Raw genomic sequence first — 13,595 nt, forward strand, 5'->3', positions numbered from 1 at the left:
GCGGACGCCTGGGGGCGGGGCTAGTGACGTCACGGGCGTGCGCCCTTCCGTACCCGGCGTCCTCTGCCGCCAGCGGCGGGATCTGATCCGCAGGCACCTCGCGGCGGCGAACGCGTGGGCGGGGCCCCATCCGTTTAGTTGGGAAGGTGGTGACAATTATCTAAAACTGTCCTCAGCCGGGGCCGTGGGGCTCCGCGGGGTGGATTACCGGGCAGGGCGCGCGCCCAGAGCGGGTTCCTCCGGGTCGGGCGCGTTCGGGAGACAGGCAGTGGGTGCTTCCCTCCCTCTCCATCTCTCTCACCGATGTTGCTCCACCTCCCTTCCTTTATGAAAGCAATGAAAAAATGTCCTCGGGTGAGGATAAAAACAGAAAAAAATTGTTTTTCTAATTATATTTTATCGATTATGCTCTTGCCCTGATTTTTCACCTTTGCCCCCCAAGAAATTCGTTACAGATGAAGGTGACGAGGCAGCGCCGGCAGCTGAAACAACAGGCACTGACCGCCCCACAGTCCTAGAGGCCGGGGAGTCCGAGTCCTGGGTGTGGGCAGGTGGGCCCTCTGGGCCCTGGACGAGGTCGGGCACAAACCTCTGTCCAGCTGCTGGCGCACCTTGGCCTTCCTTAGAGAGCACAGGCCTCACCCCCGCCCCCCCCCCCCCCCCCCCCCCCCCCCCCCCGTCCCACTGCATCTCCCCGTCTGTGCCTAAATGTCCCCTAGCCCTAAGTACACCAGCCACACTGAACTAGAGACACCCTAGTCCTCTATGACCTCATTGTTTTCCCCCCAATAGAATGTTCATTTATTCCCTTCAAGAATGTACCCCAGCTGGTGTGGTTCAGTGGATTGAATGCCAGCCTTCAAACTAAAAGGTCGCCTGTTCAATTCCCAGGCAGGGCACATGCGTGGGCTGTGGGCCAGGTCCCGGGTTGGCAGTGTGTGATGGATCAGTTTCTCTGGCCCATCGGGGTCATCTGCAAACCAAAACTTCGATGGTTTAGATTCCTGGTCAGGGAATCAACATGCCTGGGCTGAATATCGATGTTTCCCTCTCTCCCTCCCTTCCCCTCTCCCTAAAAATAAATAAAATCTTTAAAAAACAAAAAGTATGTAATAACAATCTGAACAAGATCTGATGTCTCGGCTAAGGGAACCAAGATGGCGGCGTAGGTGGACACACTGCGCCTCCTCGCACAACCAGAACTGACAGAGAATTGAACAGCAAGGGGGACCGACACCAAGGAAATAGAAAATAAACATTCATCCAGACCGGTAGGAGGGGCGGCGACTGGCACCGGGGTGGAGAGGACTCGAGTGGCTGTGGCAGGACTGAGACTGGCGGAGTGTGGGACAAACGGCTCAGGCAGTCTGACCACTAGCAGACCCTGCGGCCCCACATTCGCACAGATAAACCCAGAGGGCCGGACTCAGAGTGGCGGAGAGTGGGGCAGGCAGAGTGGCGGGTAGCACCCTATGGCACCACATTCGCCCACAGATAAACCGGACGAACGGCGGGCAGAGAAGCAGACCGTGCAACCCAGGGCTCCAGCTCGGGGAAATAAAGCCTCAAACCTCTGATTGAAAGCGCCCCTGGGGGTTGGGGCGGCAGCAGGAGAGACTCCCAGCCTCACAGGAGAGGTTGTTGGAGAGACCCACGGGGGCCTAGAGTGTGCACAGGCCCACTTACTCGGGAACCAGCACCAGAGTGGCCCAGTTTGATTGTAGGTATCGGAGTGAAAGATTGAAAGCCGGAGGAGAGTGAGGCGGGCGCCATTGCTCCCACTCGGCCCCTCCCCCACGTACAGCGTCACAGCGCAGCGACCAGCATTACCCCGCCCCGGTGAACACCTAAGGCTCTGCCCCTTAAAGTAACAGATGCGCCAAGACAAACAAACAAACAAACAAAAAAATGGCCCAAATGACAGAACACTTCAAAGCTCCAGAAAAAAATACAACTAAGCGACGAAGAGATAGCCAACCTATCGGATGCACAGTTCAAAGCACTGGTTATCAATATGCTCACAGACTTGGTTGAATCTGTTCGAAAAACAGATGAAAAAATGAAGCCTATGCTAAGAGAAACAAAGGAAAATGTACAGGGAACCAATAGTGATGAGAAGGAAACTGGGACTCAAATCAGTGGTATGGACCAGAAGGAAGAAAGAAACAAGAACTTGGAAAAATGAGGAGAGGCTTAGGAACCTCCAGGACACCTTGAAACGTTCCAACATCCAAATTATAGGGGTGTCAGAAGGAAGGAGAAGAGGAAGAACAAAAAATTGAAAACTTATTTGAACAAATACTGAAGGAGAGCTTCCCTAATCTGGCAAAGGAAATAGACTTCCGGGAAGTCCAGAAAGCTCAGAGAGTCCCAAAGAAGCTGGACCCAAGGAGGAACACAACAAGGCACATCATAATTACATTACCCAAGATTAAACGCAAGGACCTACATCCAGGATTATTGTATCCAGCAAAGCTATCATTTAGAATGGAAGGGCAGATAAAGTGCTTCTCAGATAAGGGCAAGTTAAAGAAGCTCATCATCACCAAGCCCTTATTATATGAAATGTTAAAGGGAGTTACCTAAGAAAAAGAAGATCAAAAATAGGAACAGTAAAAATGACAGCAAACTCACAGTTATTAACAACCACACATAAAACAAAAACGAGAGCAAACTAGGCAAACAATTAGAACATGAGGGTTGTCAATAAGGGAGTGGGAGGGGGAGAGGGGGGAAAGGTACAGAGAATAAGTAGCATAGATGATAGGTGGAAAATAGACAGGGGGAGGGTAAAAATAGTGTAGGAAATGTAGAAGCCAAAGAACTTAGAAGTATGACCCATGGACATGAACCATGGGGGGGAATGTGGGAGGGAGGGGGTGGGCAGGATGGAGTGGAGTGGGGGGGGAATGGGACAACTGTAATAGCATAATCAATAAATATATTTAAAATAAAAGATCTGATGTCACGTAGGACAGAAGTGCTTTTCAGTTTTTTATCTTTAATACTGTTAAAGTTTGTCCTTATTTCTCTTTCCATGTTTTTGGAGATTTTCCAATTTTTCATCCATTAAGGCAGCAATTTCTTCTGCATCTCTGGCATCAGTTGGCTCTCCCCACGTTTCCCTTTGCTCTTTCCAAGAAATAGACTGAGCACTGGACCGGCCAGGACCAGCTCCGAGGCCTGCCTGAGGGCAAGCCTGGCAGGCTGCTCTTCCTTCCTTCCGTCATCCAAGCCAAGAACTCAGAGCCTGGGGCGCGGCTTCGACAAGGTCCCCACCGAGCTGTCAGCCCCGATGGATCTTCCCTGTACTGATTTAAAAAGAGGTTTGATTTATGTACTTCTAGAGACAGGGGAAGGGAGAGAGACAGACAAGGAGAGAAAATCCATCGGTTGCCTCTAGCAGGTGCCCCGACCTGAGATCGAACCCGCAATGCAGGCACGTGCCCTGACCAGCAAGTCGAACTGCCTGCCGACCCTTCCCTTTGTGGAATGATGCCCAAGCAGCTGAGCCACACCGGCCAGGGCTCTGTAAGCCTCTTCCATGCCAGTTGACATTTCCATAAAATGTGTCCATTTCATCTTGGTTTCAAAGTTCATGGGCACAGTTGTTTGCAATGTGTCCTGGGATTTTAACCATCTCTGCCGTCTGGAGCTGCCTTCCACATTGCCGCTGGGGCCTGTGCTTTGATAAGCAGCCGCAGAGGCTCTGCTTCTAAGTTAAATTAAACTTGCCCTGGCTGGTGTGGCTCGGGGGACTGAGTGCCACCCTGTGAACTGAAGGGTCGCCAGTTCCATTCCCAGTCAGGGCACTTGCCTGGGTTGTGGGCCAGGTCCCCAGAAGGGGGCGCGTGAGAGGCAACCACACATTGGTATTTCCCTCCCTCTCTTTCTCTCCCTTGCCCTCTAAAAATAAATAGACAAAATCTTTAAAAAAATAAGTTAAATTAATTTACTGAAGCCCAGTGAGCCCCCAGGAGGACTTCCTAGTAGGTGTGTTTCTTCTTTCAGCAGGATTCACAGACCCTGCACTGGGCTGAAGAGTGTCCCCCAAGTTCATGTCCACTGAAACCTCAGAGTGTGGCTGTATTTGGAATTAGGGCCTTGAAGATGTCATCTGGGGGAGCTGAGGTCACTCTGCAGTAGCTTGGGCCCTAAGCTCACATGACCGTGACCTCGTACACAGAGGACAGCCACGCCGAGGAGGGGCGCTACGACCACAGAGGCCTGGGACAGGAACTTCCCTGAGCCTCTGCAGAGAGTGCAGCCCCGTGGCACCGTCTTCTTGGCCTCCCGGCCTCCATACTGTGAGAAAACAAACGGCTGTAGTCATTCTTCCAAGTGGCCACAGGAAGCTGACTCCCCTCCCTCGTCCCCCCACCCCCCCCCCCACAGGGGACGCTCCTCCCAGATTCTCCCAGTATCCTCCAGGGGAAGAGACCCCTTCTACCAGGGGGTGATAGGCACAGCTCTGGCACAGCAGTGAGGAGCTCGACCCCCTTAATCTGAGAACCCTCGTCCAAGGACCCCTCACTCAGGCCCACAGCCTGTGAGAGGGAGGGAACCGCAGCTGCTAGCTGGGTCCAAACAGAGCAGGAAAGTTGTCATGTTTTGGCTCCTCAAGCTGGCAAAGGCCACTGAAAAGTCTGTGTCCCCAGAACTGCAATTTCCTGCCACTGGTCCCTACCCTGGGGAGGAATTCTCCGCACAGCATCCAGCTATTCAGCCCCACAGACACCCTAAGGGCCGGACCGTTGGGGGTTCCTGAGTGGGGAGTGGGGTGGGAGGCCCAGCTCTAGCCCCCACATTGTTCTGGAGAATCACCACCAGCACCCAGAAACCCTGGTAGCCCCCTCTCTGGGCGGGTCCACCTGCCTTCCTGTCCTGTTGAGTGAGAACAGATCTCTGCACTCACACCAAGGACAGAAAAACCTGTGCAGAGGACCCCAGGCTGCAGGACAAGGGACGAGGGTTCCTGAGTCAGTGGCATGGGGGGTGGTGAGGACCACTCTGGCTCTGAAAGGACCCAGCTTGCTGTCCAGAGCAGTCCACCCTGTACCCAAGTGCAGAAACTGCCCCCCGCAGGGCACCCATGCTCCAGGAGGGCCCGCTGACCTCCGGGTCAGAGTGCGGTCTGCCTAAGGCTGCCCCTGCCTGCCCCTGTTAGGCCCCAGTCCCAGCCCCTTCCTGTCCTGGGCCTTGGGGGCCCAGATAGAGAGGCCGGGAGATGTCTTGGGGCCCCAGGGGTCCTCCTGTGCCCTGCCCCCCCTTTCCTGCTTGTCCCTCCTCCTTCCTGAGCTGTGAGCTTGGGGCCACAGCCTCCCTCTGCAGCGGGCTGTGGGGTCTGTGACAGCTGCCCCACCCTCCTTCTCCGGCACCCTGGGCAGTCCTAGCAAAGGGAGGCCACCCACTCTGGCCCTGGTGACTGAGTACTAGGGATGGTGGTCCCAGAGGAACCATAGCAGGAGGTGGGCCGGGCTGGGGGTAGCAGGGCAGGGAGGGGGCAGTCGGTGGGGGGAAGGGACCAGGCAAAATCAGCCTGGGGGCCACCCAGGCCCGGGGGCTCCCTGGAGGACCGGTGAACAGTGCCAGTCTGTGTCCTTAGCTGGCTCATTGGACCCCTGCCGCCTGCACGGGCTTCACAGGGTGGGCCTGCTTCTCACCGTTCCCTGCAAACTGCGCCCACCTGCCCAGGGGCCCCCTCCATCCTCATGATCTCAGACCCCTGCCCTGGGCCCTCCAGCCCCAGACAGCCCCCTGTTGGTATGGAGTCTCTGCCCAGGAAGACGCCCCTCCTTTCCAGAACTCCCCCAAGAAGACAACAGCCAATGGGTGTATTCCTTTATTTCAGGGAATGGAGCACAGACCTGTCCCCACACTGGGGCGGGGAGGGCAGGGAGGGCAGGACATGGGCACAAAAACCAGAAAATGTGGCATCAGCCCGGAGGCCATGGCCACAGCAGAGTTCAGGCTCCGTGTGCACCTATGCGTGTGGGCGCTCACACACGTGCACACATGGCATTGGGCACGGAGCAGAGGGCAGACGCTGCCCGCTGCCCTCTGCCCACCTATGGTATTGCTGAAGCGTTTATCCAGCAAGGGTGGGGGGAAGAGTGCAGGCCCCACTGGGCCCAGGGCAGCTGTGTTCCCCCCTTGCTAGTGTTGCAGGACAGCCAGGTGCCCACGCAGCTGCAATCACAGGTGCCCACCCCCCCCCCCCAGGGCTGGGCTGTGGGGACCAGGCAGGTTCCTTACTTCTAAGTAGGCTTCTTCCAAACAGCACGGTGGCAGAGCGACTCCAGGGGCCCTCTCAGGGCCGTCCCAGTGTCCCACCCGAGGCCACACCAGAGTGACAGGGGCAAGGTCTCAGGAGGGACAGCCTGTGCGTCAGGACCAAGGCAGCCCTGGGGACCCCTGGCTTGCTCCTCCCTCCCCTACACTCAGCTGGGGAGCAGATGTCCAGTGCTGAGGGACCCTCCTACTCCCTGCCTGCGTTGACCCCTCGTGGCAGCGGGGGTGGGAGCTGGACCAGGAGAGAGAGGCCAGATGACTACGGTGTGCATTGCATGACGAAGTGGCATTTGGCTTGAGCATTAAGGCCAGTGCTGGGTGAGGGCCCTTTAGAGAGGCCAGCGCCTCCCCGAGAGGAGCCGGGCGGCCCCAGGTCCCTCCTGCTGTCCTCCTGCCGCCAGGGCCTCTCTGTCCACAGGGGCCAGGCTCACAGTGTCCCTCCGCCTCCCTGGGCTGGTTTAAAGTGCTGGGTGCCTGGGAGGGAGGGCGGCAGCAGCCGAGTTCCGCAGGTGGTGGCCACACCGCCCCAAAGGACGCTCACGTGAGGATGAGGTTCAGCAGCAGCTGGCAGGCCAGGAGCACACAGAGCAGACACCAGGCACGGGGGCTCTGCAGGGGGCCTGTGGCCACTGCCTGCCGGGCCCTGGCCGTGGAGCTCAGCATGGCCGAGAGCTGCCTGCAAGGGGAAGGCACAGCGGCTCAGCCAGGCCAGCCAGGACAGGGGAGATGTCCCACTCTCCAGGGACGTGGGTCCTGGCGGGCATCGGGGGAGGGCACCCAGGGCACAGGGGTGGCCCTGGGCTCTTGGGCACCCATTCCAGGGAGCGAGGTCAGGGCTGGGGGAGCAGAGCGCCACCCCCTCTGCTCTGCTGGTGAGTTGTGTCCCACCTCCTGCCACCCACCAAAGTCACAGGCTGGAGCCCTGACCCCCAGGACCTCAGAATGTGACAGTACTCAGAGAAAGAGCTTTGAAATAGGGGATGAAGGGAAGATGAGGTCACTGGGGAGGGGTCTTAATGCTGTGACTAGTGTCCTTATGAGAGGGGATCAGGACACACACACAGAGGGATGGCCATGCGGGGACACAAAGGGAGGACAGCCGGGCCATCTGCATGCCCAAGACAGAGGCCTCAGGGGAGACCAGCCCTGGGACACCTGGTCTTGGACTCCCGCCTCCAGGACAGGGACGCGAGTGTCTGTGGTTTAAGCCGCATGTCTGTGGGACTTTGTTATGTGGCCCAAGGACACTCGCACCCTGCCCGACTCGTGGGTTCACCCTTTTCCCAGCGCGGGTCCTCCTGTGGTCCCACCACTCTCAGTAGTGACTTCTGCTCTCCCTCTTCCAGCTCTTCCCCGGCCACCTGCATCTTCCTCCAGGAAGCCCTCCCTGACCACACAGGTGGCATTCTTCCAAGGTGCCAGCCTGCCTTCTCTCTGTGCCTCCCGAAGCCTCCCGAGGAGCAGGCTGGCATTGCAGTGAGGCATAGGAGAGTTCCAGGGGAGGGCCGGGCTTTGAGGCGTGCCGCTGCTCGACCCTGGGTTCCCAGGGTAGGCAGGAGCTGGGTACCGGGCAGAGTCCAGCCCCCTGTACCATCTTCGTCCCAGCCCAGGGACACAGGGGGGAACTGAGGCATGGGCAGCCCAAGGTCCCACAGCCAGGGAATCAGTACTGAGCCAGGAGCCTGGCCTTGGAGCGGAGCTGGAAGCTGTGGCTCTGCACCCTCTCTGGGGAGTTTGCTCACAGAAGGGCCCACGTGGCCAGGGCGGCCCCTACCCACCATAGTCACTGAGCAGGCCTCACTCACCCTCCCACCTGAGTGTCTGCCGTGAGGGCTGCTGGGAACACAGCAGCGAACCCTGAGATGCCCATCTGGGGCCACGGCTCTGACTCACTGGGGGCCCCTCCCAGCCCACGGCCACTGCATCCTCCTCGGACCTCCTTGCTCTGCCCAGCTTGCTGTTCACTGTATCCGGCTCGCCATTCCCCCGCATCTGGCTCAGCTGCTCCCCCAGGACTCCCTGCTGGCCGCCCTCTCTGCCCTCACTGGCACCTGACCCTTGGGGCTGCAGCTTGCAGTGACCTGTCTGACAGGGGTTCGGGGGGCCTACCTGTGCAGTTCCTGCTGCGCCTCCTGGAGGGACAGGGTGGCCTCATGCAGGGCCTGCAGCCGCCGGGCCTCCTTCCCACACCGCCGGCATGGGCTCTCGCTGCCTGGGAGGACAGGCCACCAGTTGCAGGGCCAGGGACAAGGGGACACGGGAGGGGAGAGGAGGGGAGACCAGAAGAGGACCTGGGATGTTGGGGAGCCAGCGTGCAGTCCTGGGACGTGCCCAGCTGGAGGCCCTGCCATGCACCACAGGAGCATTCAGGGCAAAGCTAATGGTGCCGAGAGACAGGGAGGGGCATCTCAGGAGGGACCCCATGCTCAGCTGGCCCCTAGCAAGCGCTGGGACACAGGAGTGGCCAAGTGTGGCCCACCACTGCAGAGGGGGGGACCAAGTTGGGAGGCACAGGCACTCGGGATTATAAGGGTAATGGAAAGAGAGGTGGGGGTGCAGTGGGACCAGAGGGTCACAGACAAAGGAACACTGTGTGGCCACATTCCCACCAGGCAAGGGAGGTGCCCCCTTTTGAGCCCAGGGTTGGGGAGCCCGGTCCCTGCCCCACAGTTTCCACGCACCCTGGGCTCAGGGAGGCCCTTGGAGGACCCCTGGGAGGACGGCCAGGTGGGGGTGGAGCTTCCTCCCAGGACAGGGCCACTGGACCACCCGGGGAGGGCATGTCCCTGGCCTCCCCACCTGCAGAAGGGCCTGCTCGGGAGTGCTCACCAGGGACAAAGTCTCCATCACCGTCCCCATCTGAGAGCTCTGGGCAGGACTCGGGCATGGAGCCACTGCTCTCGGTGGCCTGGCTGTGGCCAGAGGGCTGGTCACTGGCCTTGCGAAGCCGCCGGTCCGGGCCAGGCCCCTGTGGAGAAACTGAGGCACTGGGCAGGAGCCCACCCACAGCCAGGCCTCCCTCAGAGAGCGCGGCCCCTTCTGGCCGCCCTTGGAGGCCTGGTGTCCGTGTGACAGCTGTCCCCTCCGCTGCCACCCAGCCAGGCCCTGGCTCCCCTGAGCCTCAGCTGCCTTGTTGGGTGCAAGGGGATCAGGTGCTGACACCAGGGAGGGTGGCTCCGGGAGCAGGGCGCTGGGACCCGTCCAAGGCATGGAGACTGCACACAAAGTCCCTGCAAGTCCAGGTGCCTCGGGCCCCATGCTGGGGAAGGCAGGGCAGGGGATGAGGCGCGGGGCCCCAGGAGGCCCTGCTTGGGGTGGGGGGGCGGATGTGATGGCAGGGGACAGAGAGGAAGAGGCCCCGCCGGTGGGAGGGAGGCACATCTGCAGCCGGACTGCCCCTCCCACGGCTGAGGACCCTGGCAGGGGCCCTGGGGTGCTGACCTGGCACCCAGGCCCTGGGCTGGCCTCCACGCGGGTGTGGGGGCTCGGGCTCTCCCGCTGCAGGGTGTGCAGCACCCCATCTTGCTCAAACTGGGCGATGTCCCTCAGGGGGTCCCAGGGGCTGTGGCTGGAGGTCCAGAGGATGTCCATTGGCGGGGGCAGTGAGCCTCGGGGGAAGAGGACACCATCCCAGCCAGAGCCCCACCAGAGTGACCGCTGTCTACACGCATGTGCAGGGTCCGCATGGAGGGCAGGCCAGAGCAGCCCCGACATGACCGCCCCCGCAGCACTTGCTCTCAGGGGGAGTAGGAGCCCCGCACGTTTCTCAGGCCCAGGGCCCAGAGGGGCTGAGGGCAGTCTGCTGGCCCCTGCCACCACTCACTTCTCGAATCGGTAGTGCCACTCCTGGGTGGTGGGGTCCAGGTGGAACAGCCGGGGTGTCCAGGGTGTGAGGCTCTGCTGGAGCTCACGGGCCCGCTGCCGCTGCGCCTCCTCCAGTAAAAACTTCTCCTGCGTGGCCCTGTGCTGGTCACCGTCCCTAATGGCCCTGGTGACGTGCTGCCAGAGCCTGTGGGCGGGTACCACCTGCTCTGAGCTGGGGGACCTGGGCAGCCACGCCCTCTCAGCATCAGAGGGGAGGCTTAGAGCAACCTCCACTTGATTGCCCCCAGGGACAGGGAGCTCACTGCCTCTCAGGGTGCCTGTGTCTCCCAGGATGCTGTTTATTCAACATGAGATGGTTCTTTCCTACGTTGAGCTCACACCTCTTGCCAGCAGGGCCCTTCCTGCAGGCTGCTGGTCACCTGCTGGCAGGGACAGGCCCCAGGCCTCAGTCCCTCTCCCTCCAGCTGACCCCACCCCCCCAGCACATCTCAGCTATCACAGGGTCCACTCTGAGGTCCACCCTCCCTCCTAGGAAGTCCTGGTGACTTCTCTGAAGCCCTGTCCTGAAGCCCTGCGCCAGACGGGGATCCCTGGGGTCCCTCGGGGGGTTGGGAGGCCTCACCTCTCCGACTCCAGTTCAGCCTGTTCCTCGAGGAGCACCGTGCGCCGCCGCAGCCTCCGCCCGCGCACCTCCCCGCTGGGGTTCCAGAAGAGCTCGGCACTTCCCCGCCCCTCCTCCTGGATAAACACTTCCCTGTCCTGCAGCAGACGGCCAGGCAGGGTCAGCAGCGCTGGCCTGTGGCTGCCCCAGTGCCCGGGGGCCCGAGGGCGGCCTCTCACCCAGTGCCCGGAGAGATGCGCCAGGACCTCCTCTCCCGACGTGATCCTGCCCGAGATCTGGTTTATGCTCGTGCTGCCCCCAAAGAAAGGCTGAGGGGACACGCCCGAGACGGACACCCGTGAGCATGACGGCCTGTCTGCAGACCCGTGCACCCCTGGTGAGCCGGGGGGAGGAGGCCCCTGCCAGAGGCCCATCCTTGTTGGACAAGGAGGCTCGGACCCCCTGTGCCCGGGAGGCCAGCCGGGACGGGACCTGAGCTTCAGGATGCAGGGGCCCTTCTGGGTCTCCCAGCCCCACCGTGGGCCCGTCCTGGCTCTGTATGTGGCATGCGGGCACCCCCTTCCCATCTCTGGGCCCCGGATGTACCGTGGGGGTGCCAGGAGCTGCTCCCCCGGGTGCCTGTGCTTAGGAAACCATCCCTGGGCCCAAAAAGCACAGGAGGGGGGTCCGCAAGGCCCCGAGGCCCTCCGGGTGGCTGGAGGTACTGCGGCCAGTGCTACCTTGAGCTTGAACTCCAGCTCAGCTCGGAAGTCGTTCTTCTGACACTCGATGGTCACGCTGCCGCCCAGCTCCATGGTCATGGGGCCATACAGGATTCCTGAAACACAGCCAGGGTCGGGGTCAGTGGCCAGGCCCCTGCTGTGCCCTGACCCAGCAAGGGGACCCCAGGCACTGTATGACCCCAGGAGGGCACGAAGGGAGAGGGGAGAGGGCGGGAGTGGCCAGGCAGAGCCATGGGGATGGGAGGCGCTCATGGGGGGAGCAGAGTCAGGGCTGAGCCCAGCTCCTCGGGGACCCTCTGACCCAGGGAATGGGGTCTCTACCACAGCTGCTCAGGCCAGGGGTCCGTCCAGGGGATTCCCCGTCCTTGGCTGTGTCACCTGCATTTGATGGCACAGGGCCTGCCCCAGGTGGGCTCCAAGGGGCAGACCTAGTCCCTGCTGACAGCTGCGCCCAGGACAAACTCAGCTGATGATTGTCATTTAACTACTACGTGTATAATTGAGTCAATGAAGGAAAGAACCGATCTCCCACCCCTGCCGCAGAAAGCCTCCGCCTCCTTAGAGAAAGGAGGCAATGTCCCTCTAAATCCCTCAGAAATGTGTGCTGACAGTGTCTCTCTCCCAAAGGTACAGGCAAGCGCGTCAGCAGACGGCGGCAAAGACTCCACGTCCCGCTGCACAGAGGATGGAAAGGCCGGGGTGGGGGCCCTGTGCTGCCAGGGGTCCCCAGGGTGCCCCGACCAGGGAGAGGGCCGCTGGGGGGTCTGAGAGAGACCCCTGCCTTCTTCTGCTGTGCCTCCTTTAAGAGTATTGATTTTGGAGTGAGCGAAGCGCCTAGGAATCGGACGGGAATGAAAGAGACGGACTGAAGCCGGTGCCCCCTGGGAGGCCCAGCCTCGGAGGAAACGGTCCAGAGGACCGTCCTTGTCCCAGGGGCACACACCGGGGACAGGGACAACCGCAGAAATCAAGCCACGCACCCTTTCGGCCACTGCCCTGTGGGAACCAGGGTTAGGCCGGCATCCCAAGTCACAGGGCGGGGCGGGGGACGACACAGCGTCATCGTGGGGCTGGCACTCGGTGTGGGGGACAGTGGGTTCAGAGGTCAGCTCGCTGGGCAGACAGAGCCCTGCGGAAGGGTCGTGTGACCTCCTGACCTGCCTCAGTTGTCACTTCGTCACTGGCCCTTTCGACCAAGGGCCAAGAAAAAAGATGTCTCCGTTCAGCCCCGTGGAAAGGTCCAGACACAACGAGAAAACCACTCTCGAGACACAGATCGGGCCCTGGCCGGGTTGCCGCATCGTGCCGCACACCAGAAGTTGATGGGTTCAATCCCCGGGCGGGGCGTGTACAGGAGGCAGACGGTTGGTGTTTCTCTCATCAATATCTCTCTCTCTCCCTATGCCTGTCTCTCTAAAATCGATAAACATATCCTTGGGTGAAGATTTAAAAAGCAAGGCAAAGCAAAGGAAAAAAAGCGTTCTCATATGCAGACCGTGGTCTCTATTTTCCCCTTATGTTGAGGATAAAAAACAAAAATGCAGACCCGATGGAGTGGACGTTGGGGAGCGGACAGGGTTCCCTCCGTGATTGACGGCAGGGGCCGATGGGAACCAGAAGCTCCAGGGAATTGAAAGATATATTTATGGTCATACATTTATATAGCCACACTATGCATGAGCCCCAGAGACTCGGGAGTCTCAAGCACTCGGGTCCCTCGTGGGGGTGGAAGGTGGCCCCCGCCCGCCCCGCGTCCTTTGAGAGGCCTCTAGGCGGGGTCCCAGTGAGCCTGGAGAGCGTTCTGCAGCCGCTCCCCCACGAGGCTGAGCGCCGGGCCTGGCCCAGGGACCCAGGGTCTCTGCTTCAAGCCTCCCGCCCACCAGAAATGATGGACTCCCAGGGTGTTTTTCTTTAACTTAAATGGGCGGTGCCTGTACACCCCCCTCCACTGGGAGAAAGGGTCCCAGTGCCTAGCTACCCACCCACCCCCCAAACACACACAGACTGTGGCCTCTAAATCCCACTTCCTGCTGGGAGGAACCGGAGGCTCCCTGGGGACAGGGCTGGTCAGAGGTATAGAGGTCCCGTGGTGTCCCACCCATGTATAAAGGGCCTGGGAGCCAACCCGACGGCTC

At 60.4% G+C, this 13,595-nt stretch overlaps 1 protein-coding gene across 1 annotated transcript in view; it reads right to left on the reverse strand.

Moving 5' to 3' along the window:
• Nucleotides 1-5,829: 5,829 nt before the first annotated feature.
• Nucleotides 5,830-13,595, reverse strand: part of OSBPL5 (oxysterol binding protein like 5) — a 33,506-nt gene continuing 25,740 nt past the window's right edge. Inside the window, exons 15-22 of the mRNA XM_045183286.2 lie at nt 11,458-11,555; nt 10,957-11,046; nt 10,739-10,875; nt 10,115-10,300; nt 9,733-9,859; nt 9,121-9,259; nt 8,401-8,503; nt 5,830-6,967 (exon numbers count right to left, since the gene is read on the reverse strand). Coding sequence (XP_045039221.2) covers nt 6,829-6,967; nt 8,401-8,503; nt 9,121-9,259; nt 9,733-9,859; nt 10,115-10,300; nt 10,739-10,875; nt 10,957-11,046; nt 11,458-11,555 — 1,019 coding nt within the window. The 3' untranslated portion in view covers nt 5,830-6,828. The remainder of the gene's footprint in view (nt 6,968-8,400; nt 8,504-9,120; nt 9,260-9,732; nt 9,860-10,114; nt 10,301-10,738; nt 10,876-10,956; nt 11,047-11,457; nt 11,556-13,595) is intronic.

The sequence above is a fragment of the Desmodus rotundus genome, chromosome 5 (genome assembly GCF_022682495.2).
Source record: "Desmodus rotundus isolate HL8 chromosome 5, HLdesRot8A.1, whole genome shotgun sequence".
Lineage (NCBI taxonomy): Eukaryota > Metazoa > Chordata > Mammalia > Chiroptera > Phyllostomidae > Desmodus > Desmodus rotundus.